This window comes from Salvelinus namaycush, chromosome 3, assembly GCF_016432855.1.
Source record: "Salvelinus namaycush isolate Seneca chromosome 3, SaNama_1.0, whole genome shotgun sequence".
NCBI classification, from domain to species: Eukaryota; Metazoa; Chordata; class Actinopteri; order Salmoniformes; family Salmonidae; genus Salvelinus; species Salvelinus namaycush.
The window spans coordinates 51,906,796-51,934,033 of record NC_052309.1 but is presented as its reverse complement, the minus strand read 5'-3'; the positions used below and the strand labels follow the sequence as shown (position 1 = coordinate 51,934,033).

General features: G+C 45.3%; 1 protein-coding gene across 3 annotated transcripts; it reads left to right on the top strand.

Annotated features, from left to right (window-relative positions):
• LOC120032380 (transcription elongation regulator 1-like) lies at positions 1-25,732 on the top strand. Of its 3 annotated transcripts, none has more exons than XM_038978463.1 (20): positions 1-51; positions 752-974; positions 1,142-1,294; positions 1,726-1,984; positions 3,767-4,015; positions 8,765-8,959; positions 9,196-9,302; positions 9,454-9,542; positions 9,638-9,801; positions 19,871-19,946; positions 20,948-21,086; positions 22,202-22,291; positions 22,535-22,653; positions 22,798-22,948; positions 23,166-23,330; positions 23,579-23,761; positions 24,020-24,199; positions 24,407-24,490; positions 24,610-24,710; positions 25,046-25,732. In XM_038978463.1, exons 1-20 carry the CDS (start codon positions 5-7, stop codon positions 25,245-25,247), a joined length of 2,976 nt encoding a protein of 991 aa, XP_038834391.1. In that variant the 5' UTR covers positions 1-4; the 3' UTR covers positions 25,248-25,732. The 3 variants fall into 3 exon arrangements, with proteins under 3 accessions (XP_038834391.1, XP_038834383.1, XP_038834374.1); XM_038978455.1 differs by having other exon boundaries at positions 3,731-4,015; positions 9,457-9,542; XM_038978446.1 differs by having other exon boundaries at positions 3,731-4,015.
• Positions 25,733-27,238: the final 1,506 nt, after the last annotated feature.

Here is a 27,238-nt window from a genome sequence, read left to right as displayed (position 1 = left end):
TGTAATGGCGGACCACGGAGACGGTGAAAGTATTGGGTTTAACGACAACAGGTGAGGCGATAGCGAATAAACCCAAGTGATCGATATTTGTGATAAATAATGTTTTCTGCGGTTGTTAACTTGACATTATTGTGAAACTGAACTCCCAACGATGTGTTACATGCGCTCGCGAGTGCATTCGTTGCTGCCGCTGACTGTTCAATGTGGCCACGCTAGTTAGTTGCTAACATTAGCCTCGTAACGTTAACTAGCTAGACAACCTGACTCATCGTATATTTTGATAAAATATGATACTATTCGTCGAGTTAAGCAAAGCAGTTTCAACATAAACTACTTAATAACTAGTTAGACACGGACGATTGTTTCTGAAATGGTCCGTTAGCGTTAGCTGGGCGTGCAGACTGCGCGTCGATTTGAATGGCATAACATTAGCCAACGTTAGTTAGCCTAGAGTAGCTATATTAGCTAACTAGTCAGCATACACATTCACTAGTTACTGTTCATTGGCCTGCGGATTACCAGTTTAACAAGTGAAACTGTCAAATTTAGCGACAGTCACTGCGTCGTTTGACGCCATCAAGCGATGAATAGCTAGCTTGACCGCGCAATGTACGTAATAGGCTAGCTAATATTTTGAGACGCTAGTCTGTTGCTGCAAACAATAACCTGAACATGGGTAGGAAAGCTAGCGAGTAAAATGTTGTTGATTTTGATTTGGTTCATGAGCCAGGTCCATTTGGTTTGTTTCTAGGATGACGCAGCAGACGTTGCGTTTCCGCGGCCCTGCTCCTCCTCCAACCCCAGTGATGCGTGGTCCACCCCCACTTCTCAGACCCCCACCTCCCCCTTTCGGTATGATGAGAGGGCCTCCACCAAGGGGGCCACCATTCGGGCGTCCACCGTTTGACCCCAGCATGCCACCCATCCCCCCACCAGGAGGCATGCCCCCGCCTCTCGGACCCCCTCACCTACAGGTACACCTGCCAGTGATGCAAGAATATTTTTTAAATTTAGACCATCTATTCTAAAGTATGACTGCTGCACTTTTGGTCTGTCAGAGCTTGGAATGCATTGAGAGCCAGAACATCAGACTGCATAGTTAGTATTAAAGGCTTGTAATTTGAATGTTTTTGTTTTTCAGAGACCTCCTTTCATGCCCCCTCCGATGGGCAGCATGCCCCCACCCCCAGGAATGCTATTCCCCCCTGGAATGCCCCCAGTTCCAGGAGCAGGAGCCCCTACTCTGCCCCTTGCTGAGGAGATCTGGGTGGAGAACAAGACACCGGAGGGAAAAGTAAAGAATGGCCTTTTACATTGGGCTGTTACATAGTTATGTAATATTTCAACCTACCGGAATTAATATTTTCCTGTGTTTCCCTCATAAATTATAGATTGGTTGGTTGTTTAGCAACACAACTGACGCATGCACAACTATGGGGTAAAACAGACAGGGTTGGCTTAGATTGTTGACATGTAAACTATATTTCTTCAATGTTTATTGAAAACAAATACATTTTAATTTCTCTCAAATATATTGTGACAGTTGTTGATTAGCTTGTGAATTTTAGCCATATTCGTGTAGATGTGACATCAGTCAAAACACCTTCAAACACCTCCATTGTTACTAGCGGTCTGGCCATCCCAGAATCAAAACGACTTCTGCCCCACTGAAGCGTGCACATTGTTTTCGTGACGTTGTAAACCAACCCGTCTATCTCCCCCTAGGCGTACTACTACAATGCCAGGACTCGAGAGTCAGCCTGGAGCAAACCTGAGGGGGTGAAGGTGATCCAGCAGTCAGAGCTCAACCCTGTTATGGTGACCCCGGCGGGGATGGGAGCCTCCTCCAGTAGCATCACATCAGTCAGCACTGCAGCTGCTATACCCTCCCCAGTGTCCACACAGGCCCCCTCCCCATCCAGCACCATGACCACCAGCCCAGACTCCAACACCACCACCACCTCTGTGTCCCAGACCATTGCTAGTGAGTACAGACAGTGCCTTGCAAAAGTATTCATCCACCTTGGTGTTTTTCATACTTCTTTTGCATTACAACCTTTAATTTAAATAGATTTTCATTTGGATGTCATGTAATGGACATACACAAAATAGTCCAAACTGGTGAAGTGAAATGAAAAAAATTACTTGTTTCAAAAAAAAAATAACAGAAAAGTGGTGCATGCATATGTATTTACCCCCTTTGCTATGAAGCCCCTAAATAGAACTGGTGCAACCAATTACCTTCAGAAGTTGTGTAATTAATTAAATAAAGTCCACCTATGTGCAATCTAAGTGTCACATGATTTCAGTATATATACACATGTTCTGAAAGGCCCCAGAGTCTGCAGCACCACAAAGACCAAGGAGCTCTCCAAACGGGTCAGGGACAAAGTTGTGGAGAAGTACAGATCATGGTTGGGTTATAAAAAACATATCATAAACTTTGAACATCCTACGGAGCACCATTTAAATCCATTATTAAAAATGGAAAGAATATGGCACCACAACAAACCTGCCAAGAGAGGGCTGCCCACCAAAACTCACAGACCAGGCAAGGAGGGAATTAATCAGAGAGGCAACAAAGAGACCAAAGATAACCCTGAAGGAACTCCAATCTCCGCTGTGGAGCTTTGCAGAATCTGTACATAGGACCACTTTAAGCTGTACACTCCAGAGCTGGGCTTTACAGAAGAGTGGTCAGAAAAAAGCCATTGCTGAAAGAAAAAAATAAGCGAACACTTTGGTGTTTGCCAAAAGGCATGTGGGAGACTCCCCAAACATATGGAAGAAGGTACTCTGGTCAGATGAGACTAAAATTGAGCTTTTTGGCCATCAAGGAAAACGCTATGTCTGGCGCAAACCCAACACCTCATCACCCCGAGAATACAATTCCCACAGTGAAGCATGGTGGTGGCAGCATCATGCTGTGGGGATATTTTTCATCGGCAGGGACTGGGAAACTGGTCAGAATTGAAGGAATGATAGTTGGCGCTAAATACAAGGATATTCTTGAGGGGAACCTGTTTCAGTCCTCCAGAGATTTGAGACTGGGTCAGAGGTTCACCTTCCAGCAGAACAATGACCCTAAGCATACTGCTAAAGCAACACTCGAGTGGTTTAAGGGGAAATATTTAAATGTCTTGGAATGGCCTAGTCAAAGCCCAGACCTCAATCCAATTGAGAATCTGTTGTATGACTTAAAGATTGCTGTACACCAGCGGAACCCATCCTTTTTTGGGCAAAAATCCCAGTGGCTAGATGTGCCAAGCTTATAGAGACATACCCCAAGAGACTTGCAGCTGTAATTGCTGCAAAAGGTGGCTCTACAAAGTATTGACTTTGGGGGGTGAATAGTTATGCACGCTCAAGTTCATTTTTTTTGTGATGTTTGTTTCACACACACACACACACACACACACACACACACACACACACACACACACACATTTTGCATCTTCAAAGTTGTAGGCATGTTGTGAAAAATCTAATGATACAAACCCCCCAAAAAATCAATTTAAATTCCAGGTTGTAAGGCAACAAAATAGAAAAATGCCAAGGGGGTGAATACTTTCGCACGCCACTGTAAATGGGAGAGGGACATCTGGGTCCCATCAAAGTTTTTGGCATGTCTGACCTTTTGTATGGTGAGAAATCCTTATTTGGTGAAGTTCACAAAGTTGGTAATGGGTTGTTTTCTGCTTGTTTATGGTTGGTTGTATTATATGACCAGACTGTGTGTTGCAACTGTCTGCTGGTCTTTGTCCAGCTTCTGCTGCTACAGATCTGCAGCCTGTGGCCTCCGTCCCCTCCAGTGTTGCGGTGACCATCAGTGTAGCCACCGTGCCAGCCTCAGTGACACCAGTCCAGACCATGTCCCTGCTGCCCCAGAGTCTCCCGACTGGCCTGCCCCACCACGCCATGTCCCAGCCTCACACGGCCACTATCCCAGGCTTCCCCCCAGGGGTCATGCATCCCTTCAGAGTGCCTCTACCAGGCATGCACATCCCACTGCCCGGTAAGACATAAGCTCCCTCATCCCAAACGCTCTCCTCTCTACCCCTTTTTAACAGTACTGCCTCTCCACCCTTTTCCGTACTCTGTCATGTGTCATCTCTTAATTTGTTTGTCATAATGTTAGGTCTCTTATTTTCATCTTCTGTATAAGCAATAGGTTAAACAATTATTGTAGGATGGTCCTGGTCAAGGCTGGAGTAAATAATTGGGCAAATCAATTCAAGTTGTTTCTACTTAGTTTTTTATGATTCTTAAAACTTTTCCACTGGCACTTAAAATTAGGGCCAAATTCGAGCTGGTTCGAATGGAATTCTCAAATTCAAGCTGGGTCGAGGGAAATCCAGGCCAGTGCAGCCCAGTTTCACAACTGGTGCCAGCTCGATTAGAATTCTGGCTGGTAATTCTGTTAATATGCAACCACCAAGCTGATCACTGCTGGCTGCTGATACATTTAGCTAGCTTGTCTGGGCTCATTGCTCTTAGCTAGCACATTGACTACTGCTTGTCTGACATTACATGAATTTCCACCATAGCTGGATCCTTCATTCATTTTTGCACTACACAAACTTTTGAACAGTCAGCCCTCAAATGCTAGCTACCTAACGTTAGCCAGTAAATCAGTTGAAACGAGGCTAGCTAACGTGCGCTAGCAGCACATTTTGCTGGTCGGGTCGTTTTGAAAGCTAGCAAGCTACATCATATCAAACATGTCGTCTGGTTTGCTTGGTTAGTTAGCTAGCAAGCAAATAGTCAATGCCATGATAAGCAATGTAGGATTTAAGCTAGGACGCCTGTTATGCTAGCAACGACGCTAACCGTTTATCTAGCTAACTGACGTCAGTCTGGTACTGACAGGAATATGTGGTAACGTTAGTTACGGCATGGTGAGGGTGAATAACATTTTCAACATCTTGCTAGTTAGCAATATTGGCAAAGCCAGTTGCAGTCACATTGGCTACCTAACAACATGACATTTCTAATTTCTGGAGGCAGTGGAAATGCAATTTCAGCTAGCCCAACAAAGCCAGCCCAACCTGGGTTGACTTCAAAGTGCCAATGAAAATAGTTTTATTACACAATATTTCACATTCAACTCTTAGCATTTTACACTGAATAAAAATACGAACGCAACACGTAGTGTTGGTCCCATGTTTCATGAGCTGAAATAAAAGATCCCAGAAATGAAGCTGATTTTAAACAGCATGATCATTACACAGGTGCCATGTGTGCTGGGTACAATTAAAGGCCACTAAAATGTGCAGTTTTGTCACATAACACAATACCATAGATATCTCAAGTTGTGGGAGCGAGCAACTGTCATGCTGACTGCAGGAATGTCCACCGGCGCTGTAGCCAGATAATTGAATGTTAATTTCTCTACCATAAGCCATCTCCAATGTTTTAGAGAATTTGGTAGTGCCTCACAACCGCAGACCACGTATGTGTATGGTGTCGTGTGGGCGAGCGGTTTGCTTATGTCAACGTTGTGATTGGAGTGCCCCATGGTGGCGGTGGGGTTATGGTATGGGCAGGCATAAGCTACGGACAACAAACACAATTGCATTTTATCAATGGCAATTTGAATGCATGGAGATACCGGGACAAGATCCTGAGGCCCATTGTCGTGCCATTCATACGCAGCCATCACCTCATGTTTCAACATGATAACGCACAGCCCCATGTCGCAAGGATCTGTACACAATTCCTGAAAGCTGATACTGTCCCAGTTTTTCCTTGGCCTGCATACTCACAAGATATTTCACCAATTTAACATGTTTGGGATGCTCTGGTTTGACGTGTATGTCAGCGTGTTCCGGTTCTCTCCAATATCCAGCATCTTTGCGCAGCCATTGAAGAGTAGGACAAGCATTCCACAGTCAACAGCCTGATGAAGTCTATGTGATGGAGATGTGTCGAGCTACATGAGACATATGGTGGTCACACCAGATACTGACTGGTTTTGTGATCCTTTTTTCATTTTTCATTTTTTTTTTTTTTAAGGTATCTATGACCAACCGATGCATATCTGTATTCAGTCATGTGAAATCCAAAGATTAGGGCAAAGTGAATTTATTTCAATTGACTGATTTCCTTATATGAACTGTAATTCAGTAAAATCTTTTAAATTGTTGCAGGTCGCTTTTTTTCGTTCAGTTTTTTTCTTGCACTAATTATTGCAGAAACAAGTCGCTTTCAGTCCTGTAAATGTCAGCATTGCCAAAGGCGTCTAAAGAAAGCAAATTCGAAGGCATTTGACATACTGCCTTATAAGGAAAGGGGGTGTTAATTTTAGATGACTTCCTCTACTTTTCTTAAATTAATTTAAATACATTTTTAACAAAAAAAAATTGTTCGGTACTCTCTCCCTTTTATATGACCAAATTATTCATCCATATCGTTGTTGCCAGGAAAAGAATACTAACGTGGTTTTATCAAAGTAATATTATAGTTGTGGGCCTAGTTTTGTATATGTATTGTGTCAGTAGCTGTCTGCCTTGCCCTGGCAGCTGCCACCTCTTCTCCTGTATCCCAACAACATGCTTGCTTGTCCGTTCTTGCAGGTGTAGCAATGATGCAGATAGTAGGTGCTCCCTATATAAAGACAGTCTCCCCCAACAATAACGGTAATTCTTTCAAACGTCTCCAGTCAGTATTTTGTTAGATGGCATGTTAGTGGTGTGTTGTGAGAATTATGCTTATTATGTTTTGCCACTTAGGCACCGCTGAACCATGTGAAGTATTGCTGTCTTTTTCCTTTATATTTCCTCAACATTAGTGAGTTAGACATTTTAGGACATTCTTTCTTGTTTAAACTATACAGTTCTGATGCCCCCCCCCCACCCCCCGAGGAGATTACGAACAGAGACATCTCTGCCCTTGTAATTATGATAAACAACCAATTTATATTTGGTGTCAGTGTGAAGTCTTGTTGGACGTAAACGCATTGTAGACTTGCATCAGTAATGTCACTGTTATACTGTTGGTTTTAGCTAGGCTAAACATTTTTAAGAGCGGAGTGGTCATTTATTTTGTAGACAGTGACAAAGGAGTATTGGACCTTGTTTCGACAGGCAGCACCCTTATTTTCCATTCAGTAGAGGATATTCACATTAATATTGTATGGTCATTTGATAATCATATACTTCTTGTGGCATGCCTTTGTGTGTTTTTGTTAACATCTCAGTGGCTCAGTTTAGATGTTACTGTGTGACTAACCAGGGAAGGCCAATTTATTTCCAGTGTGGAGAATTAGGTCAAACATTTACACCTAAGACCTTTCTATATTTCAGGTGAATTCTTATATTATATACACAACCGGTCAAATGTTTTAGAACACCTACTTATTCAATGGTTTTTCTTTATTTTTTATATTTTCTACGTTGTAGAATAATGGTGAAAAACATCAACTATGAAATATCACATATGGAATCATGTAGTAACCAAAAAAATGTTAAACAAATCAAATATTTTTTTATATTTTTTTATTGAGATTCTTCAAATAGCCACCCTTTGCCTTGATGACCGCTTTGCACACTCTTGGCTTTCTCTCAACTAGCTTCACCTGGAATACTTTTCCAACAGTCTTGAAGTAGTTTCCACTTATGCTGAGCACTTGTTGGCTGCTAAATAAATGAATCACAGTGTCACTAGCAAAGCACCCCACACAATAACACCACCGACTCCATGCTTTACGGTAAGAACCACACATGCGAAGGTCATCTGTTCACCCACACCGCGTCTCACAGAGGTTGGAACCAAAAATCTCCAATTTGGACTCCAGACCAAAGGACAGATTTCTACCGGTCTAATGTCCATTGCTTGTGTTTCTTGGCCCAAACAAGTCTCTTCTTCTTATTGGTGTCCTTTAGTGGTTTCTTTGCAGCAATTTGACCATGCAGGCCTGATTCCGTACAGTCTCCTCTGAACAGTTCATGTGCCTTACTTGAACTCTGAAACCTTTATTTGGGCTGCAATTTCTGAGGCTGGCAACTTTATTGAACTTTTCCTCTGCAGCAGAGTCTTCTGGGTCTTCCATTCCTGTGGCGGTCCTCATGAGAGCCAGTTTCATCATAGCACTTGATGGTTTTTGCGACTGCACTTGATATTATCCGGATTGACTGACCTTCATGTCTTAAAGTAATGTACTGTCATTTCTCTTTGCTTATTTGAGCTGTTATTGCCGTAATTTGGACTTGATCTTTACCAAATAGGGCTATCTTCTGTATACCCCCCTACCCTTTCACAACACAACTGATTGGCTCAAATGCATTAATTTGTGGATTTTTTTCCCTTAGCTTTTAACAAGGCACACCTGTTAATTGAAATACATTCCATGTGAGTACCTCATGAAGCTGGTTGAGAGCCTGCCAACTGTGTGCAAAGCAGTCAAGGCAAAGGGTGGCTATTTGAAGAATCTCAAATATATATAATATATATATATATTTGTTTGCTTACTACATGATTCTATGTGTTATTTCATAGTTTTGATGTCTTCACTATTATTTTACAATGTAAAAAATTAAGTGAAACCCTTGAATGAGAAGATGTTCTAAAACTTTTGACTGGTAGTGTACATCCTCAATATATTTTAAGATTAAGAGGCACAAGCAAAGATGTCTTCTTTGTCTTTTCTACTACCCATCCCATGCTGTATGTTTGGTGTTGATTAGATGTGCAGTAGATTGGGGTTAGGAGTTTATCAGAGCTGAATGTCTTAAGAAGTAGTCTGTATGTATTTCACCTTCTACAGGTATGCTGCCCGGCATGGCCCCTCCCCTTGTTCCCATGATGCACCACCCCCAGTTGGCCCTGGCGGCGCCCGCCTTGGCAGGCCTCCAACTCCCAGAGTGGTCCGAGTACAAAACGGCCGATGGGAAAACCTACTACTACAACAACCGCACACTAGAGTCCACCTGGGACAAGCCCCAAGAACTACGGGAGAAAGGTTGGTCTATTTAAAGCTTGGGTCTCTACAACCAGCTAGCAGTCTTCCTGGACTGGTTAGTGAAATATTGATGATGGCGCCGACGGAGATGGCAGCATCGCGACTTGCTCTTGGGAAACTTCGCACAAGCATTTCGCTACACCCGCAATAACATCTGCTAATCACGTGTATAGGACCAATAAAATTTGATATTTAACTGTTGCATGACTAATGTGTGTGAGTTTCTCCTCCTGTAGAGAGAGAGGCAGAGAAGGCCAAGGAGAGGCAGCAGGCCCTCGAGGAGGAGGCCATGGAGATGGAGGCCGAGGAGCCCAAAATAGAACCCCCTAATGAGATGAAAGAGGTAAGAGGAGAGCTGGCGCGGTCTACTAGTCAGAAAGTTGGCATCAAACAATCAACAGCCCATTTTACATCCACAGCATTAAATGTTATAATTTAATAGGGTGGATCATTTGAAGAATACTCTTTTAACGGTTGTATTCCTTTTCATTGAGGAGGTTAAGGAGGAAGAGATGACTGAAGAGGAGAAAACAGCACAGAAAGCCAAGCCAGTGGCCACTAACCCTATCCCTGGCACTCCCTGGTATGTACCCACTGATGGTGATGGAGCCATGTGCTGTTGTATGAGGCTGAACTTTCATCACTCTCCTGCCCATGTGCCCTGTTGAACATGTGTAGGTGTATTGTGTGGACCGGTGACGAGCGTGTTTTCTACTACAATCCCACCACGCGTCTCTCCATGTGGGACCGGCCAGATGAGCTGGTGGGGCGGGCCGACGTTGACAAGAATATCCAGGAACCGCCTCACAAAAGAGGCCTGGAGGACGCCACCAAGAAGCTGGGTACGAACACACACACCAAAAAAATTGTTTTATTTTAGGAGAAGGTGGGATTCAAATTTATATTCAAGTGTATATAAAGTTTACCCAATAGCTTTTTTAAAACTTTTTTTTAACAAATTTTGCCACCTTTATGTAATCTATTTTATGAGCTGAACGGCACGGTTAGGAGGAGAAGTTTAATTTCCAAAAGTTCCAAGCGTTCAAGAACATTCGTTTTTGAGACGGGGTTTCACCAAAGTTGTGTTCATTAGTTAAAGAGGGGTCTGAAATTGACACCCTTGATAAAGATGAGCAGAAATGAATGGTGGACACTGCATCGCAGTGCTAGCTGCGCCACCAGAGTCTCTGGGTTCGCGCCCAGGCTCTGTCGCAGCCGGCCGCGACCGGGAGGTCCGTGGGGCGACGCACAATTGGCTTAGCGTCGTCCGGGTTAGGGAGGGTTTGGCCGGTAGGGATATCCTTGTCTCATCGCGCTCCAGCGACTCCTGTGGCGGGCCGGGCGCAGTGCGCGCTAACCGAGGGGGGCGGGTGCACGGTGTTTCCTCCGACACATTGGTGCGGCTGGCTTCCGGGTTGGAGGCGCGCTGTGTTAAGAAGCAGTGCGGTTGGGTTGTGCTTCGGAGGACGCATGGCTTTCGACCTTCGTCTCTCCCGAGCCCGTACGGGAGTTGTAGCGATGAGACAAGATAGTAATTACTAGCGATTGGATACCACGAAAATTGGGGAGAAAAGGGGATAAAAAATAAAAAGAAAAAAAAGAAATGAATGGTGGAAAATAAATAATTTATATACTGAGCTAAATTGTATGTTCCAAAAAATGAAATTATTTTATGCTAATACAATTGCACAGAGAAAGAGATTTTGTTTAACAAATAAAATAATATATAGATCAAAATTGACACCCCTGTTTTCAATAACTTTCAATACGTCACCTTGCGATGATAACGAGACTGAGGCTTTTTCTAAAATGTTTTATGAGTTAGAGAACACATTGGGAGGGATCTTTGCCCCTTCATCCATACAGAATCCTTCCAGATCCTTGATATCCTTTGTCTGCGCTTATGGACTGCCCTCTTCAATTCAAACCTCAGGTTTCAATCTGTTTGAAGTCCGGAGACTGATAGCCATTGCGAAATGTTGATTTTTGTGGCCAATTAACCATTCCTTTGTGAAGATCCACTTGTGGCCAAGTTTCAGCCTCGTAGTGGACGCAACCAGACTTCCCCCTCAAATGTCCTGGTCCTGGATAAAGTTATCAGGGTCCAGACACTGCTTTTGCGATATCACTTGTTTTTGAGAAACTTAAACCACCCAGCGAGTCACTTCCTCGTTTTCAAATAAGGCTGTAACGTAACAAAATGTGGGAAAAGTCAAGGGGTTTGAATACTTTCTGAAGGCACTGTGTGTGTGTGTGTAATATGTAATCTACACACACAGTGCCTTCGGAAAATATTCAGACCCCTTGACTTTCTCCCCATTTTGTTACGTTACAGCCTTATTCGAAAATGGAAGAAAAAAAAGATCCTCAGCAATCTACACAAAATACCCGATAAAGACAAATCGAAAACAGTTTTGACATTATTGCAAAGTAAGATGCCTTATTTACATACGTTTTCAGACCCTTTTCTAGGAGACTCAATTGAGCTCCGGTGCATCCTGTTTCCATTGATCATCCTTGATGTTTTTACAACTTGATTGGAGTCCACCTGTGGTAAATTCAATTGATTGGACATGATTTGGAAAGGCACACACCTGTCTATACAAGGTCCCCACAGTTGACAGTGCATCTCAGAGCAAAAACCAAGCCATGAGGTCCAAGGAATTGTCAGTAGAGCTCCGAGACAGGATTGTGTCGAGTCATAGATCTGGGGAAGGGTACCAAAAAATGTCTGCTACATTGAAGGTCCACAAGAACACAGTGGTCTCCATTATTCTTAAATGGAAGAAGTTTGGAACCATCAAGACACTTCCTAAAGCTGGCCACCTGGCCAAACTGGGCAATGGGGGGAGAAGGGTCTTGTTCTGGGAGGTGACCAAGAACCCAATGGTAAATCTGACAGAACTCTAGAGCTCTTTTGTGGAGATGGGAGAATCTTCCAGATGGAAATCTCTGCAGCACTCCACCAATTAGGCCTTTATGGTGGCCAGACGGAAGCCACTCCTCAGTAAAAGGCACATGACAGCCCGCTTGGAGTTTTCCAAAAGGCACCTAAACATTCTGACCATGAGAAACAAGATTCTCTGGTCTGATCAAACCAAGATTGAACTCTATGTTCTGAATGCCCAGCGTCACGTCTGGAGGAAACCTGGCACCATCCATATGGTGAACCATGGTGGTGGCAGCATCATGCTGTGGGGCTGTTTTTCAGCGGCAGGGACTGGGAGACTAGTCGGGATCGAGGGAAAGATGAGTGGAGCAAAGTACAGAGAGATCCTTGATGAAAACCTGCCCCAGAGCGCACAGGACTTCAGACTGGGGTGAAGGTTCACCTTCCAACAGGACAACGACCCTAAACACACAGCCAAGACAACGCAGGAGTTGCTTTGGGACAAGTCTCTGGATGTCCTTAAGTGACCCAGCCAGAGCCCAAACTTGAACCCGATCTAACATCTCTGGAGAGACCTGAAAATAGCTGTGCACCAACTCTCCCCATCCAACCTGACAGAGCTTGAGAGGATCTGCAGAGAAGAATGGGAGAAACTCTCCAAATACAGGTGTGCCAAGCTTGTAGCGCTGCCAAAGGTGCTTCAACAAAGGACTAAGTAAAGGGTCTGAATAATTGAGACTGCAGAACACCAGTCTCAACGTCAACAGTGAAGAGGAAACTCTGGAATGCTGGCCTTCTAGGTAGAGTTCCTCCTTCCAGTGTCTGTTCTTTTGCCATATGGCTTTTTCTTTGCCTCTTCACTGTTGACGTTGAGACTGGTGTTTTGCGGGTACTATTTAATGAAGCTGCCAGTTGAGGACTTGTGAGGCGTCTGTTTCTCAAACTAGACTCTAATGTGCTTGTCCTCTTGCTCAGTTGTGCACCGGGGCCTCCCACTCCTCTTTCTATTCTGGTTAGAGCCTGTTTGCGCTGTTCTGTAAAGGGAGTAGTACACAGTGATGTACGAGATTCTCCGTTTCTTGGCAATTTCTTGCATGGAATTGCCTTCATTTCTCAGAACAAGAATATACCTAGTTTCAGAAGAAAGGGCTTTGTTTCTGGCTATTTTGAGCCTGTAATCGAACCCACAAATGCTGCTGCTCCAGATACTCAACTAGTCTAAAGAAGGCCTTTTTTTTTTTTTTTTTGCTGCTGCTGCTGCTGCTGCTGCGTTTAACAGCACAACAGTTTTCAGCTGTGCTAACATAATTGCAAAAGAGTTTTCTAATGATCAATTAGCCTTTTAAAATGATAAACTTGGATTAACTAACCCAACGTGCCGGTGGAACACAGGAGTGATGGTTGCTGATAATGGGCCTATGTACGTATTCCATACAAAATCTGCCATTTCCAGCTACAATATTAATTTACACCATTAACAATGTGTACACTGTATTTCTGATCAATTTTGTTATTTTAATGTTGATGTTGATTTTCTTAAAAAATATATATATATGAATTTTCTAAGTGACCCTAAACTTTTGAACAGTAGTGTATATAAACTCAGCAAAAAAATAAACGTCCCCTTTTCAGGACCCTGTCTTTAAAAGATAATTTGTAAAAAATCAAAATAACTTCACAGATCTTCATTGTAATGGGTTTAAACACTGTTTGCCATACTTGTTCAATGAACCATAAACAATGAGCATGCACTTCTGGAACGGTCGTTAAGACACTAACAGCTAACAGATGGTAGGCAATATAGGTCACAGTTCTGAAAACTTAGGACACTAAAGAGGCCTTTCTACCGACTCTGAAAAACACCAAAGAAAGATGCCCGGGGTCCCTACTCATCTGCTTGAACGTGCCTTAGGCATGCTGCAAGGAGGCATGAGGACTGCAGATGTGGCCAGGGCAATAAATTGCAATGTCCGTACTGTGAGAAGCCTAAGACGGCGCTACAGGGAGGAAGGATGGACAGCTGATCGTCCTCGCAGTGGCAGACCACGTGTAAAAACACCTGCACAGGATCGGTACATCCGAACATCACACCCGCGGAACAGGTACAGGATGGCAACAACTGCCCGAGTTACACCAGGAACACACAATCCCTCCAGTGCCCAAACAGTCCGCAATAGGCTGAGAGAGGCTGGACTGAGGGCTTGTAGGCCTGTTGTAAGGTAGGTCCTCACCAGACATCACCGGCAACAACGTCGCCTATGGGCACAAACCCACCGTCGCTGGACCAGACAGGACTGGCAAAAAGTGCTCGTAACTGACGAGTCGTGGTTTTGTCTCACATGGGGTGATGGTCGGATTCACGTTTATCGTCGAAGGAATGAGTGTTACACTGAGGCCTGTACTCTGGAGCGGGATCGATTTCTGGAGGTGGATGGTCCGTCAAGGTCTGGTGTGGTGTGTCATAGCATCATCGGACTGAGCTTGTTGTCATTGCAGGCACTGTCAACGCATTGTATTACAGGGAAGACATCCTCCTTCCTCATGTGGTACCCTTCCTGCAGGCTCCTCCTGACATGACCCTCCAGCATGACAATGCCACCAGCCATACTGCTCGTTCTGTGTGATTTCCTGCAAGACAGGAATGTCAGTGTTCTGCCATGGTCAGCGAAGAGCCCGGATCTCAATCCCATTGAGCACGTCTGGGACCTGTTGGATCGGCGGGTGAGGGCTAGGGCCATTCCCCCCATAAATGTCCGGGAACTTGCAGGTGCCTTGGTGGATGAGTGGGGTAACATCTCACAGCAAGATCTGGTGCAGTCCATGAGGGGGATGCACTGCAGTACTTAGTCAGCTGGTGGCCACACCAGAGACTGACTGTTACTTTTGATTTTGACCCCCCCCCCCTTTGTTCATGGACACTATTCAATTTCTTTTAGTCACATGTCTGTGGAACCTCTTCAGTTTATGTCTGAGTCTTAAGTTCAAGCAAATATTTACACATGTTAAGTTTGCTGAAAATTAACACAGTTCACAGTGTGAGGACGTTTCTTTTTTTGCTGAGTTTGTGCCTGTGTGACACAGGGAATAAATACACAGTGAATAACGAGTAAAATATAACATGGCTAAATGCAGGGAGTACCAGTACCGAGTCGATGTGCAGGGGTACGAGGTAATTGAAGTAACTATGTACTACATTTACATTTACATTTAAGTCATTTAGCAGACGCTCTTATCCAGAGCGACTTACAAATTGGTGCATTCACCTTATGATATCCAGTGGAACAACCACTTTACAATAGTGCATCTAACTCTTTTAAGGGGGAGGGGGGGGGTTAGAAGGATTACTTTATCCTATCCTAGGTATTCCTTAAAGAGGTGGGGTTTCAGGTGTCTCCGGAAGGTGGTGATTGACTCCGCTGACCTGGCGTCGTGAGGGAGTTTGTTCCACCATTGGGGTGCCAGAGCAGCGAACAGTTTTGACTGGGCTGAGCGGGAACTGTACTTCCTCAGAGGTAGGGAGGCGAGCAGGCCAGAGGTGGATGAACGCAGTGCCCTTGTTTGGGTGTAGGGCCTGATCAGAGCCTGAAGGTACGGAGGTGCCGTTCCCCTCACAGCTCCGTAGGCAAGCACCATGGTCTTGTAGCGGATGCGAGCTTCAACTGGAAGCCAGTGGAGAGAGCGGAGGAGCGGGGTGACGTGAGAGAACTTGGGAAGGTTGAACACCAGACGGGCTGCGGCGTTCTGGATGAGTTGTAGGGGTTTAATAGCACAGGCAGGGAGCCCAGCCAACAGCGAGTTGCAGTAATCCAGACGGGAGATGACAAGTGCCTGGATTAGGACCTGCGCCGCTTCCTGTGTGAGGCAGGGTCGTACTCTGCGAATGTTGTAGAGCATGAACCTACAGGAACGGGTCACCGCCTTGATGTGAGTTGAGAACGACAGGGTGTTGTCCAGGATCACGCCAAGGTTCTTAGCACTCTGGGAGGAGGACACAATGGAGTTGTCAACCGTGATGGCGAGATCATGGAACGGGCAGTCCTTCCCCGGGAGGAAGAGCAGCTCCGTCTTGCCGAGGTTCAGCTTGAGGTGGTGATCCGTCATCCACACTGATATGTCTGCCAGACATGCAGAGATGCGATTCGCCACCTGGTTATCAGAGGGGGGAAAGGAGAAGATTAATTGTGTGTCGTCTGCATAGCAATGATAGGAGAGACCATGTGAGGATATGACAGAGCCAAGTGACTTGGTGTATAGCGAGAATAGGAGAGGGCCTAGAACAGAGCCCTGGGGGACACCAGTGGTGAGAGCACGTGGTGCGGAGACAGATTCTCGCCACGCCACCTGGTAGGAGCGACCTGTCAGGTAGGACGCAATCCAAGCGTGGGCCGCGCCGGAGATGCCCAGCTCGGAGAGGGTGGAGAGGAGGATCTGATGGTTCACAGTATCAAAGGCAGCCGATAGGTCTAGAAGGATGAGAGCAGAGGAGAGAGAGTTAGCTTTAGCAGTGCGGAGCGCCTCCGTGACACAGAGAAGAGCAGTCTCAGTTGAATGACTAGTCTTGAAACCTGACTGATTTGGATCAAGAAGGTCATTCTGAGAGAGATAGCAGGAGAGCTGGCCAAGGACGGCACGTTCAAGAGTTTTGGAGAGAAAAGAAAGAAGGGATACTGGTCTGTAGTTGTTGACATCGGAGGGATCGAGTGTAGGTTTTTTCAGAAGGGGTGCAACTCTCGCTCTCTTGAAGACGGAAGGGACGTAGCCAGCGGTCAAGGATGAGTTGATGAGCGAGGTGGGGTAAGGGAGAAGGTCTCCGGAAATGGTCTGGAGAAGAGAGGAGGGGATAGGGTCAAGCGGGCAGGTTGTTGGGCGGCCGGCCGTCACAAGACGCGAGATTTCATCTGGAGAGAGAGGGGAGAAAGAGGTCAAAGCACAGGGTAGGGCAGTGTGAGCAGAACCAGCGGTGTCGTTCGACTTAGCAAACGAGGATCGGATGTCGTCGACCTTTTTTTCAAAATGGTTGACGAAGTCATCTGCAGAGAGGGGGGAGGAGGATTCAGGAGGGAGGAGAAGGTGGCAAAGAGCTTCCTAGGGTTAGAGGCAGATGCTTGGAATTTAGAGTGGTAGAAAGTGGCTTTAGCAGCAGAGACAGAAGAGGAGAATGTAGAGAGGAGGGAGTGAAAGGATGCCAGGTCCGCAGGGAGGCGAGTTTTCCTCCATTTCCGCTCGGCTGCCCGGAGCCCTGTTCTGTGAGCTCGCAGTGAGTCGTCGAGCCACGGAGCAGGAGGGGAGGACCGAGCCGGCCTGGAGGATAGGGGACATAGAGAGTCAAAGGATGCAGAAAGGGAGGAGAGGAGGGTTGAGGAGGCAGAATCAGGAGATAGGTTGGAGAAGGTTTGAGCAGAGGGAAGAGATGATAGGATGGAAGAGGAGAGAGTAGCGGGGGAGAGAGAGCGAAGGTTGGGACGGCGCGATACCATCCGAGTAGGGGCAGTGTGGGAAGTGTTGGATGAGAGCGAGAGGGAAAAGGATACAAGGTAGTGGTCGGAGACTTGGAGGGGAGTTGCAGTGAGATTAGTGGAAGAACAGCATCTAGTAAAGATGAGGTCAAGCGTATTGCCTGCCTTGTGAGTAGGGGGGGAAGGTGAGAGGGTGAGGTCAAAAGAGGAGAGGAGTGGAAAGAAGGAGGCAGAGAGGAATGAGTCAAAGGTAGACGTGGGGAGGTTAAAGTCACCCAGAACTGTGAGAGGTGAGCCATCCTCAGGAAAGGAACTTATCAGGGCGTCAAGCTCATCGATGAACTCTCCAAGGGAACCTGGAGGGCGATAAATGATAAGGATGTTAAGCTTGAAAGGGCTGGTAACTGTGACAGCATGGAATTCAAAGGAGGCGATAGACAGATGGGTCAGGGGAGAAAGAGAGAATGTCCACTTGGGAGAGATGAGGATCCCAGTGCCACCACCCCGCTGACCAGAAGCTCTCGGGGTGTGCGAGAACACGTGGGCAGACGAGGAGAGAGCAGTAGGAGTAGCAGTGTTATCAGTGGTAATCCATGTTTCCGTCAGTGCCAAGAAGTCGAGGGACTGGAGGGACGCATAGGCTGAGATGAACTCTGCCTTGTTGGCCGCAGATCGGCAGTTCCAGAGGCTGCCGGAGACCTGGAACTCCACGTGGGTCGTGCGCGCTGGGACCACCAGGTTAGAGTAGCGGCGGCCACGCGGTGTGAAGCGTTTGTATGGTCTGTGCAGAGAGGAGAGAAGAGGGATAGACAGACACATAGTTGACAGGCTACAGAAGAGGCTACGCTAATGCAAAGGAGATTAGAATGACAAGTGGACTACACGTCTCGAATGTTCAGAAAGTTAAGCTTACGTTGCAAAAAAAAATAAAAATCTTATTGACTAAAATGGTATAGTACTGCTGGCTGGTGAAGTAGGCTGGCTAGCAGTGGCTGCGTTGTTGACTTTGTTTGAAAGTGTAGCTGGCTAGGTAACCTCTAACTGGCTAGGTAACCTCGACAATTTCTCTAAATTTCTCTAAACTACACAATTATCTTGGATACAAGGACAGCAAAGACAACTATGTAGCTAGCTAACACTACGCTAATCAAGTCGTTCCGTTGTAATGTAAGTTTCTACAGTGGCTTGCGAAGTATTCGCCCCCCCCCCCCTGCATTTTTCCTATTTTGTTGCCTTACAACCTGGAATTGAAACAGATTTTTGGGGGGTGGGTTTGTATCAATTTGATTTACAGAACATGCTTACCACTTTGAAGATGCAAAATATTTTTTCTTGTAAAAGTCAAAAATCACAAAAATGAACTTGAGCTTGCATAACTATTCACCCCTCAATGTCAATACTTTGTAGAGCCACCTTTTGCAGCAATTACAGCTGCAAGTCTCTTGGGGCATCTCTCTATACGCTTGACACATCTAGCCACTGGAAATTTTGCCCATTCAAGGCAAAACTGCTCCAGCTCCTTGAAGTTGGATGGGTTCTGCTAGTGTACAGCAATCTTTCATACTATCAGATTCTCAATTGGATTGAAGTCTGGGCTTTGACTAGGCCATTCCAAGACATTTAAATGTTTTCCCTTAAACCACTCGAGTGTTGCTTTAGCAGTATGCTTAGGGTCATTGTCCTGCTGGAAGGTCGACCTCCGTCCCAGTCTCAAATCTCTGGAAGACTGAAACAGGTTTCCCTCAATCTCCCTGGATTTAGCGCCATCCATCATTCCTTTAATTCTGACCAGATTCCCAGTCCCTGCCGACATTTTTAATAATGGATATAAGGGTGCTCCGTGGGATGTTCAAAATGTCTTTTTTTTTATAACCCAACCCTGATCTGTACTTCTCCACAACTTTGTCCCTGACCTGTTTGGAGAGCTCCTTGGTCTTCGTGGTGCCCCTTGCTTAGTGGTGTTGCAGACAATGGGGCCTTTCAGAACGTGCGCGCACACGGAAATCCACAAAGAAATGGTTAATTGTCCTAAACAATCTAAATTCATCTGTCTCTGGAAACCCATTGAAAACTTGTGGTTTGAATTGAAGAGGGCAGTCCATAAGCGCAGATCAAGGATGTGGAAAGATTCTGTATGGAAGAATGGTCTAAGATACTTTCAAATGTGTTCTCCCACTCATAAAACATTTTAGAAAAAGGCTGTGTCAGTTTCCTTGCAAGGTGAGGTATTGAAAACAGGGGTGTCAGTAATTTTTTTACCCTACCTTTTTGAGAGGAGAAAAGTAATACTTTTTAAACAATCATTTTCTGAGCAATTGTATTAGTATAAAATGTTTTAGCATTCAAAATAGCTCAGTATTTGAATTTATTTTATACTGTAATTTTTGCCAATTTTTTTTAAAAAATGACTATGACAATAGCCCTAGCTATTCTCTTGACAATGAGTCATTCCCCAAGATTCCTTAATCTTCACAGCTCTACTCTCATTATGCCTCTGTAGGTTTTCGTGAGGATGGCCTCATTTATAATGTTACACAGCTGTCTTATCAATTATCGCTCCCTCAGGAATCAGCAAAGAGGAGCTGGAGGCGGCAGCAGAGGAAGCTCTGGAGGATGAGCCTGTGAAGGCCAAGAAGAGGAAGTAAGTCCACAGTCCACCTCTCCATCCAAGGGCCCAACACAGGGGCCAATAGCAGCATGAGGAGGCACTCAGTCATTCTTCCTCTTGTCTAAACAGATAAAACAGCATGTACAAATTCAAATAAACCTATAATGTACTCTGGCTAAAAATCTAAATTGTTAGTTGAAGGTTGTTTTTTGTTTTTTTTGGTCATCAAACCCTAAATTGCTTGATTTGGATCTTTTCCTGTGGGGGTGGAGGGACTGACTATTTTGGTGGGAAAGTAGTCTTTGACCCAGCTTGCACTGACTTAGTAAAGCCTGATTTATGTCTTCACTGGGTCTGTTAAAGTGGTGAATCGATGGTCACTGTCCAGGTTACCCAATCAGTCACTGTTTCCCATCAGTGCCCTCCAAGCCTGCCTCTCCCTGCTACCCCAAACACTGGTCCAGTTGCACACAAGACTATTGTTCAGGGAAAAGGCCTGTAGAACACATGATGCCAACATGGGCCTCCAAGGTAACCACCTTGCTTCTAAAACTACTGCTTTAGGAACCCCAATGAAACAGCAAATTAAGACCATTCACCTCACTGCCCTGTCCTGCCCTAGCTTTATGTGATTGTGGAACATGGACTCCAAGTTCATGACAATGAATATCAGTGGTCATGTATTTGACAAATCCTCCCCCTCCCAACCTATAAGACCTACGCAAAGCCTACCGTAGATAATTTGGAGTTCACTCTTTTGTTAGACATGGCCAATGATTGAACAGTCAAGTATAGTGCACCTCCACTATTTCTTCAAGTCATACCACCTGGATAGAGCTAACGGAGCAGAACATGTCATTTCCCTATTTAAAGAACTTAAGTTGCACCCCAGTCCAGCCTCGTAAACTCCCCATCTATCATCAAATGTATTTATAAAGCCCTTTTTTTTTTTTTACATCAGCAGATGTCAAAGTGCTTCTAGCTCTCCCCTGCCCCTGTGTGCCTGGTCCCTGACGTGTTCCCTCTGCTTGCAGGAAGGAGGAAGTGATGAAAGAGGCGGACTCTGAGAAAGAGGCAGCCATGGAGGCGGAGCTGAAGGCGGCCCGAGAGCGGGCCATCGTGCCCCTGGAGAACCGCATGACGCAGTTCAGGGACATGCTGCTGAAGAGAGGGGTAAAACACTTCAATCCAACGCAATACTGTAACCAGCTCTGTAATGTTAGACACATTAATCTGAATGGAAGCCCACCAAGGTACACTCTTCAGTTAATTCTCCTTTTCCTTGTCTTTGGTGCACTGTTTTATTCCTGTTTCTCTCCCTCCTGCCTCTATCCATGTCTTCTCTCTTATGCTCAGTTGAATGACGAATACTTTTCTGCCTATGTTTTGCTTTGGTAATACAAAAAAAAAGAAATACAAAATGTTAGGTTAAAAAATGTTATACAACTGTAAATGGTCTGATTTTTTGAATTGTAATGATAGGCTAAGGATTTAACATTTCACTATTTTATGCAGGGAAGACATTCTTTCATAAATATCTATTTCTTGTACATAACGGTGACAGTTTCATATTTTTATTTTTTCGAAAATGACTCATGCTGTATAGGAGTTTCTAACTATAGCTTTTGTTCCTAGAATTCAGTTCTTGGGTTTGTCCAACACCGTCCATATGTCTACAGGCCTACACTGCCTATGACAGTCGTAATGTTCCTTGTTTACAAACTGGCGCGCAGAGTAGATAATAGCCTGTTTTTCGTTATTTTAGTCTCATCTCTAATCTGGGTTCCGCTTGTCTTCACCTTCTGTTTATGTATTACATGAACTGAGTGTCAACTTTTCTGTCCTATTTGACTAAACCAAGGTGTTCAACTTCTGTTCTGCCCCAACAGAAGCTTATTGTAACTGACGCATCCAAAGCAGCAATAAAATAAAATAAAAATCAAAAATTGTATTGTAAACTGTATTGAACTACCCTGGCAGGGGATTTATTTGGCCTGGTCTGCCTGGTCTCTGGAGCCTTTTCCATGGGCACCACCAGACGTGATGCAGACCTTTTTTATTGCCTTACTCTGCTCTTATTATATTGCTCCTTTGTGTGTCAGTAGTTTGAGGAGTAAAACATGACTCATACCGACCCTTTTTAGATTTGAATGGGGGACGACCAAAGGATCATTTTTTCCCCTTGAAAGCAACTAAGTTGACTGATGAGTGAACTTGTTATGTGGATGTTGTTGAAGCCCACCTTGATTGGCCGGGTCTCATGCCCTCTTTTAACCCCGTGCCCGCAGGTCTCGGCATTCTCTACCTGGGAGAAAGAGCTGCACAAGATTGTTTTTGACCCGCGCTATCTGCTGCTCAACCCCAAAGAGAGAAAGCAGGTATTGAATACTTATAGAATGAATGAATCAATTAATCTATACATGAATCAATTTGTTTCTAAAAGTATAAAAACATGTTTTCTTTTGCCATATTCTGTGCTATGGTAAAATGAGCTATGTTTCACTTTCGGGGGAAGGTCAGAGCCCTGATATATCAGGTAATGAATATCCTTAAGGGTTACCTGCCACAAATGTCTTTATTTTCGCTAACTATTGTTCCATGTGTCTGCTGGTCTTGGACAGGTGTTTGACCAGTATGTGAAGACCCGGGCTGAGGAGGAGAGGAAGGAGAAGAAGAATAAACTGATGCAGTCTAAGGACGAGTTCAGGAAGATGATGGAGGATGCTAAGCTCACCGCCAGGTCAGACCTCACTTCAAACACCCATCAGTTCAAACATTGTCTTGGTATACCAGGCAGTTGCACTCATTTAGGAATTTAGTGTCAAGTGTACATTTTGCGTTGTCATTGTTTTCTTGGCCAACTAAGAGTCTTTGTTTGTTTCAGGACAACGTTCAGTGAGTTTGCCTCCAAGCACGCCAAGGACCAACGGTTCAAGGCCATCGATAAGATGAAGGACCGGGAGGCCATCTTCATTGAGTTCATGACCTCTCTCAAGAAGAAAGAGAAGGAGGACTCCAGAAACAGAGGAGAGAAGGTGAGCACTGGAAAACCCCCATGGCCCACTGAATACAGACGCCTGAGGAAATGATATGTTGGGACAAGTACCTTGCTGCCTGGATTCTGTGCTTAGGGAAACCTGGAAGAAATACCTAAATTGTTAATTGACAACACTTAAGTTGTTGGTAAATGTCTACCTGACCAAGTGTGTGTGTTCCTCTTATAAGCCTGGTCTGCCCTCGTGTCTGTCCCAGGTGAAGCAGGACTTCTTTGAACTTCTTGGGGACCACCACTTGGATGGAGGGCAGCGCTGGAGCAAGGTGAAGGACAAGCTGGAGGGAGACCCCCGCTACAAGGCTGTGGAGAGCTCCAACACCAGAGAGGAACTCTACAAGCAGTATGTGGACAAGCAGGCCAAGGTGGGAGGAATAGCCATGGCACCTCGCAGCCCTCATTCATACACTGACTCCAGCTCTTCTGGCATCTAACCCAGCCCATAGGCACAAACCACTATTCAGTGGCGTGCGGTTAGGCGCTGTTTGGCCACTTGACGGGTGTCATCTGTCATGCTGCCTGTGATGATTGCAGGCCTCTGTGTGTGTGTGTGTGTGTGTGTATATTATGATGCTGCCAGTGTGTGTGTGACGGTTTCTCTCTCTGCTGCCAGCACATGGACTCTGATAAGGAGAAGGAGATGGAGCGCGCCGCCAGGATAGAGGCCAGTCTGAGGGAGAGGGAGCGCGAGGTGCAGAAGGCCCGCTCTGAGCAGACCAAGGAGATCGACAGGGAACGGGAGCAGCACAAGAGGGAGGAGGCCATTCAGCACTTCAGAGCCCTCATGTCTGATATGGTGAGCTCTCCCTGTCTCACGCACGCGCACACACCTGAAGTTAGTTCACTGAATAAGAAAAAGAGGACTACAATTGCTAGGGTAACTTGGGTGAACCAAAAAAATTGGCCCTGTTTGATATGACCACTGAATAGTCTGAACACGAAAGTCATTTATTATTTTGACTGCATTAATGCACAGACTCGTGCAGTGATTTATGTGGACAAAGAACTACTTGCCAGATCCTAATCCTGGGGGGGGTGTGTGTTGTGTGATCAGGTGAGGTCGTCTGACGCGTCGTGGTCAGACACCCGGCGTAACCTGCGTAAGGACCACCGCTGGGAGTCCGCCTCTCTGCTGGAGAGGGACGACAAGGAGAAACTGTTCAACGAACACGTGGAGACGCTCTCCAAGAAGAAGAAGGAGAACTTCAGACAGCTACTGGACGAGACCGTCATGGTGAGGGGCAACGCTTTGGCTGGTGTGACACTCCATTCCAGGGCATATGCACACTGGCATGGCCGCATGAAATGGGAACTCACTGCAGTCCGTCTGCATGAACGTGCTGTTGACATAAAGGTGGCGGACATGCATGTCATTCAGATATGGTGTGTAATCCTGGGACATGACAGTAAGTGCTGTTATTGATTTGTTGTTCACCCAAAGATCACACTGACCACCACATGGAAGGAGGTGAAGAAGATCATCAAAGAGGACCCTCGCTGTATCAAGTTCTCCAGTAGTGACCGTGTAAGACCTCTGCTTTTCTCTTTACCTTACTGTGTGCTACTGGTTACGTCAGCCTCCCATGTACTGGGTAAACACCAGGCAAAAACGCTGAGGGGATTTTTGTGTGCTTTGTTTCTCAGAAGAAACAGAGGGAGTTTGAAGACTACATCAAAGACAAGTACATCACAGCCAAAGCTGACTTCCGAACGCTTCTGAAAGAGACCAAGTTCATCACGTACAGGTGGGTGATTGAACACATGAGCTGGCTTGACATCTTTACACTGCCACCTGAGGGAATAAGGTTTCAATTGAAGTGTATCATAAGTTGGTTTAACTTTTAATGGCATTTTATACTTCTAATTAAGATTGGAGTCTCCAAGAATTGCTCGGTTTGATATTGGGTCAGCAGGAGGCGCTGTTGTTTCAACTGCACTGCCTCTTAACCCCTTCCTATACTGTTGAATTGTGGCTGCGTCGTACTGTGGCCACAAGATATCGCCAAGATCCACTCTAATCTTGTGTCTCCCAACACGTTATTTTTCCACTGACTGCTTCCACCCATGTCGTCGTCCTCAGGTCGAGGAAGTTGCTCCAGGAGTCTGACCAGCACCTGAAGGACGTGGAGAAGGTTCTGCAGAACGACAAGCGCTACCTGGTGCTGGACTGTGTCCCGGAGGAGAGGAGTAAACTAATCATGTTCTACATCGAGGACCTGGACCGCCGGGGTCCCCCTCCTCCCCCCACTGCCTCTGAGCCCACGCGCCGCTCCACTAAGTGACCACAGAGGACGCTCGAGAGCCAGAGCATGAACCCACCTGTCCCAGTGCAGTATTTAAAACTGTAACGTCGTAATGACTCATGGTAAACCCGGAACATCCATCCCCTGTATTTATTAAATGCAGTTCTGGGCTGTCGTGGCTCTCCCCTCCTGCCTACAGGGCCTGATGATGATGATATGCCACTTCCCTGTGTCCCTTAACATCTGACCTTTGGCTAAGGTGAAAGGTCAAAGGGATAGGCATAGTAATACATCTGTGGTTTTCAATCTGCTGCAGTTGCAGAAACCTACAACATGTACATGATCAGTTTAGCTGTTTCTGTGATTCAAGGCATTGCAGGTCTTGGTAATAACTGTTAGAGGGTGTCATTTTCATGTACCATCTCGCAGTACAGTTTAAATGCTTCTCAAAGCGGTTTAATTTTGATAGGTTGCTGTTTCTGTAAATGTTTTACTGGATTAAAGGCAACCTTTTTTTTTGAAAATCTTGTCCTATGATCTGTCAATGTTTAATGGTTTTGTTACCAAACAATTTAGAGTAATCTATGTAGGTATCAAATGCCCTGTTTATACCTGGAGCTAACATGTCCTGATCTTGTCCACATTCTGATTGTGCCCACACAGAGGAGACATTTAAAATAATCGAACAACGCAACGTTAATGATGATTTTTGAGCAATTTTTACTTAGAATGACAGTCTACCCCGGCCAAACCCGGACGACTCTGGGCGAATTGTGCGCTGCCCTATGGGACGCCCAATCACGGCCAGATGTGATACAGCCCGGGTGCTCTCATGAAGGTTGTAACGATGAAATTAGCCTTAAAATGCTTTTGGGGAAACTGGGCCCAGGTCCTCCTGACCACCTTCGGAGGTAGTCGTAATGTATCTAGATATCTTAAACCATTTAAATCGTCCCCCTGACAGGACTCCATCATTGACTCGAGGCATGTGTCTTAACAAAGTAAAAATGTGCATTCTGCTGAAATATACCCTTTTTGAGAAAGAGGATTGGCAAGATTGGGTTCCTTTCCCAGTGCCTAGTCCACAGCACCAGTCTTGTTTTGACACATAAAGCTGTTCAGTCAAAGTTAGGTTAATTGTGGTTGGAAAACAAAAGTCACTGGGATTTGAACTGTCAACCTTGTGGGTCAAAAACTGTTTACCTCCCTAAAATGACTTTTTTTGACTCACCTGTTACTCCGCCCACTGATTTCATCGAACCAATCAATTCATCCACAACTACCTCCAGTGGAGGAGGATAAGTCAGTTATTTTAATTGTCTACACCAGGTATTCCCGCAATGCCGTTGTGAGGTACGCCAAATAAAATGTGATTCACATTTTTTAAATTATCTTCACATTTTCAAACAGTCCATTTATATTTTCCAATGGGACTATACATTTGGGTGAGGGTTTTTTTCTCGCCTGAGTAGCCTCTTTTTACTGCCAAAAATAAAATTAAACTATCATAAACTTTGAAAAATAAGCCACGGGAGTTTTTGGAGCGAGAATTAAGACATGTATAACAGCAATAGATACCATTAATAAGAAGGGGCTAGAAGCGTCTTATATGGTGAGTTACCGAGTGGCTAGGACAGACAAGCCCCATACTATTGTGGAGGAGTTAATTCTTTCTGCTGCCGTGGACAATGCTGGGACAAAAGGCCAAAAATACTTAAACAATGCCTTCAAACATCACTTTCACGGAGCATCAGTGACAAGGTAGATGTTTTGAAACAATTACTGCTTCGCATACAAGCCAGTGAATTCTATGCGAGTCAACAGACGTGGCGGGTCTGCCACATGTCCATGGGGGGTCAATTAAGGAAGACATCCTCTTCTGCAAACCATTGGAAACCAGGACAACAGGAGAGTATCATTTTAAAGTCCTCGACAGCTTTGTGACATCAAATGGACTTTGGTGGTCAAGATGTGTTGGTATCTGTACTGATGGCTCAAAAGCCATGACAGGGGCGCGGCTCTGTTGCGAC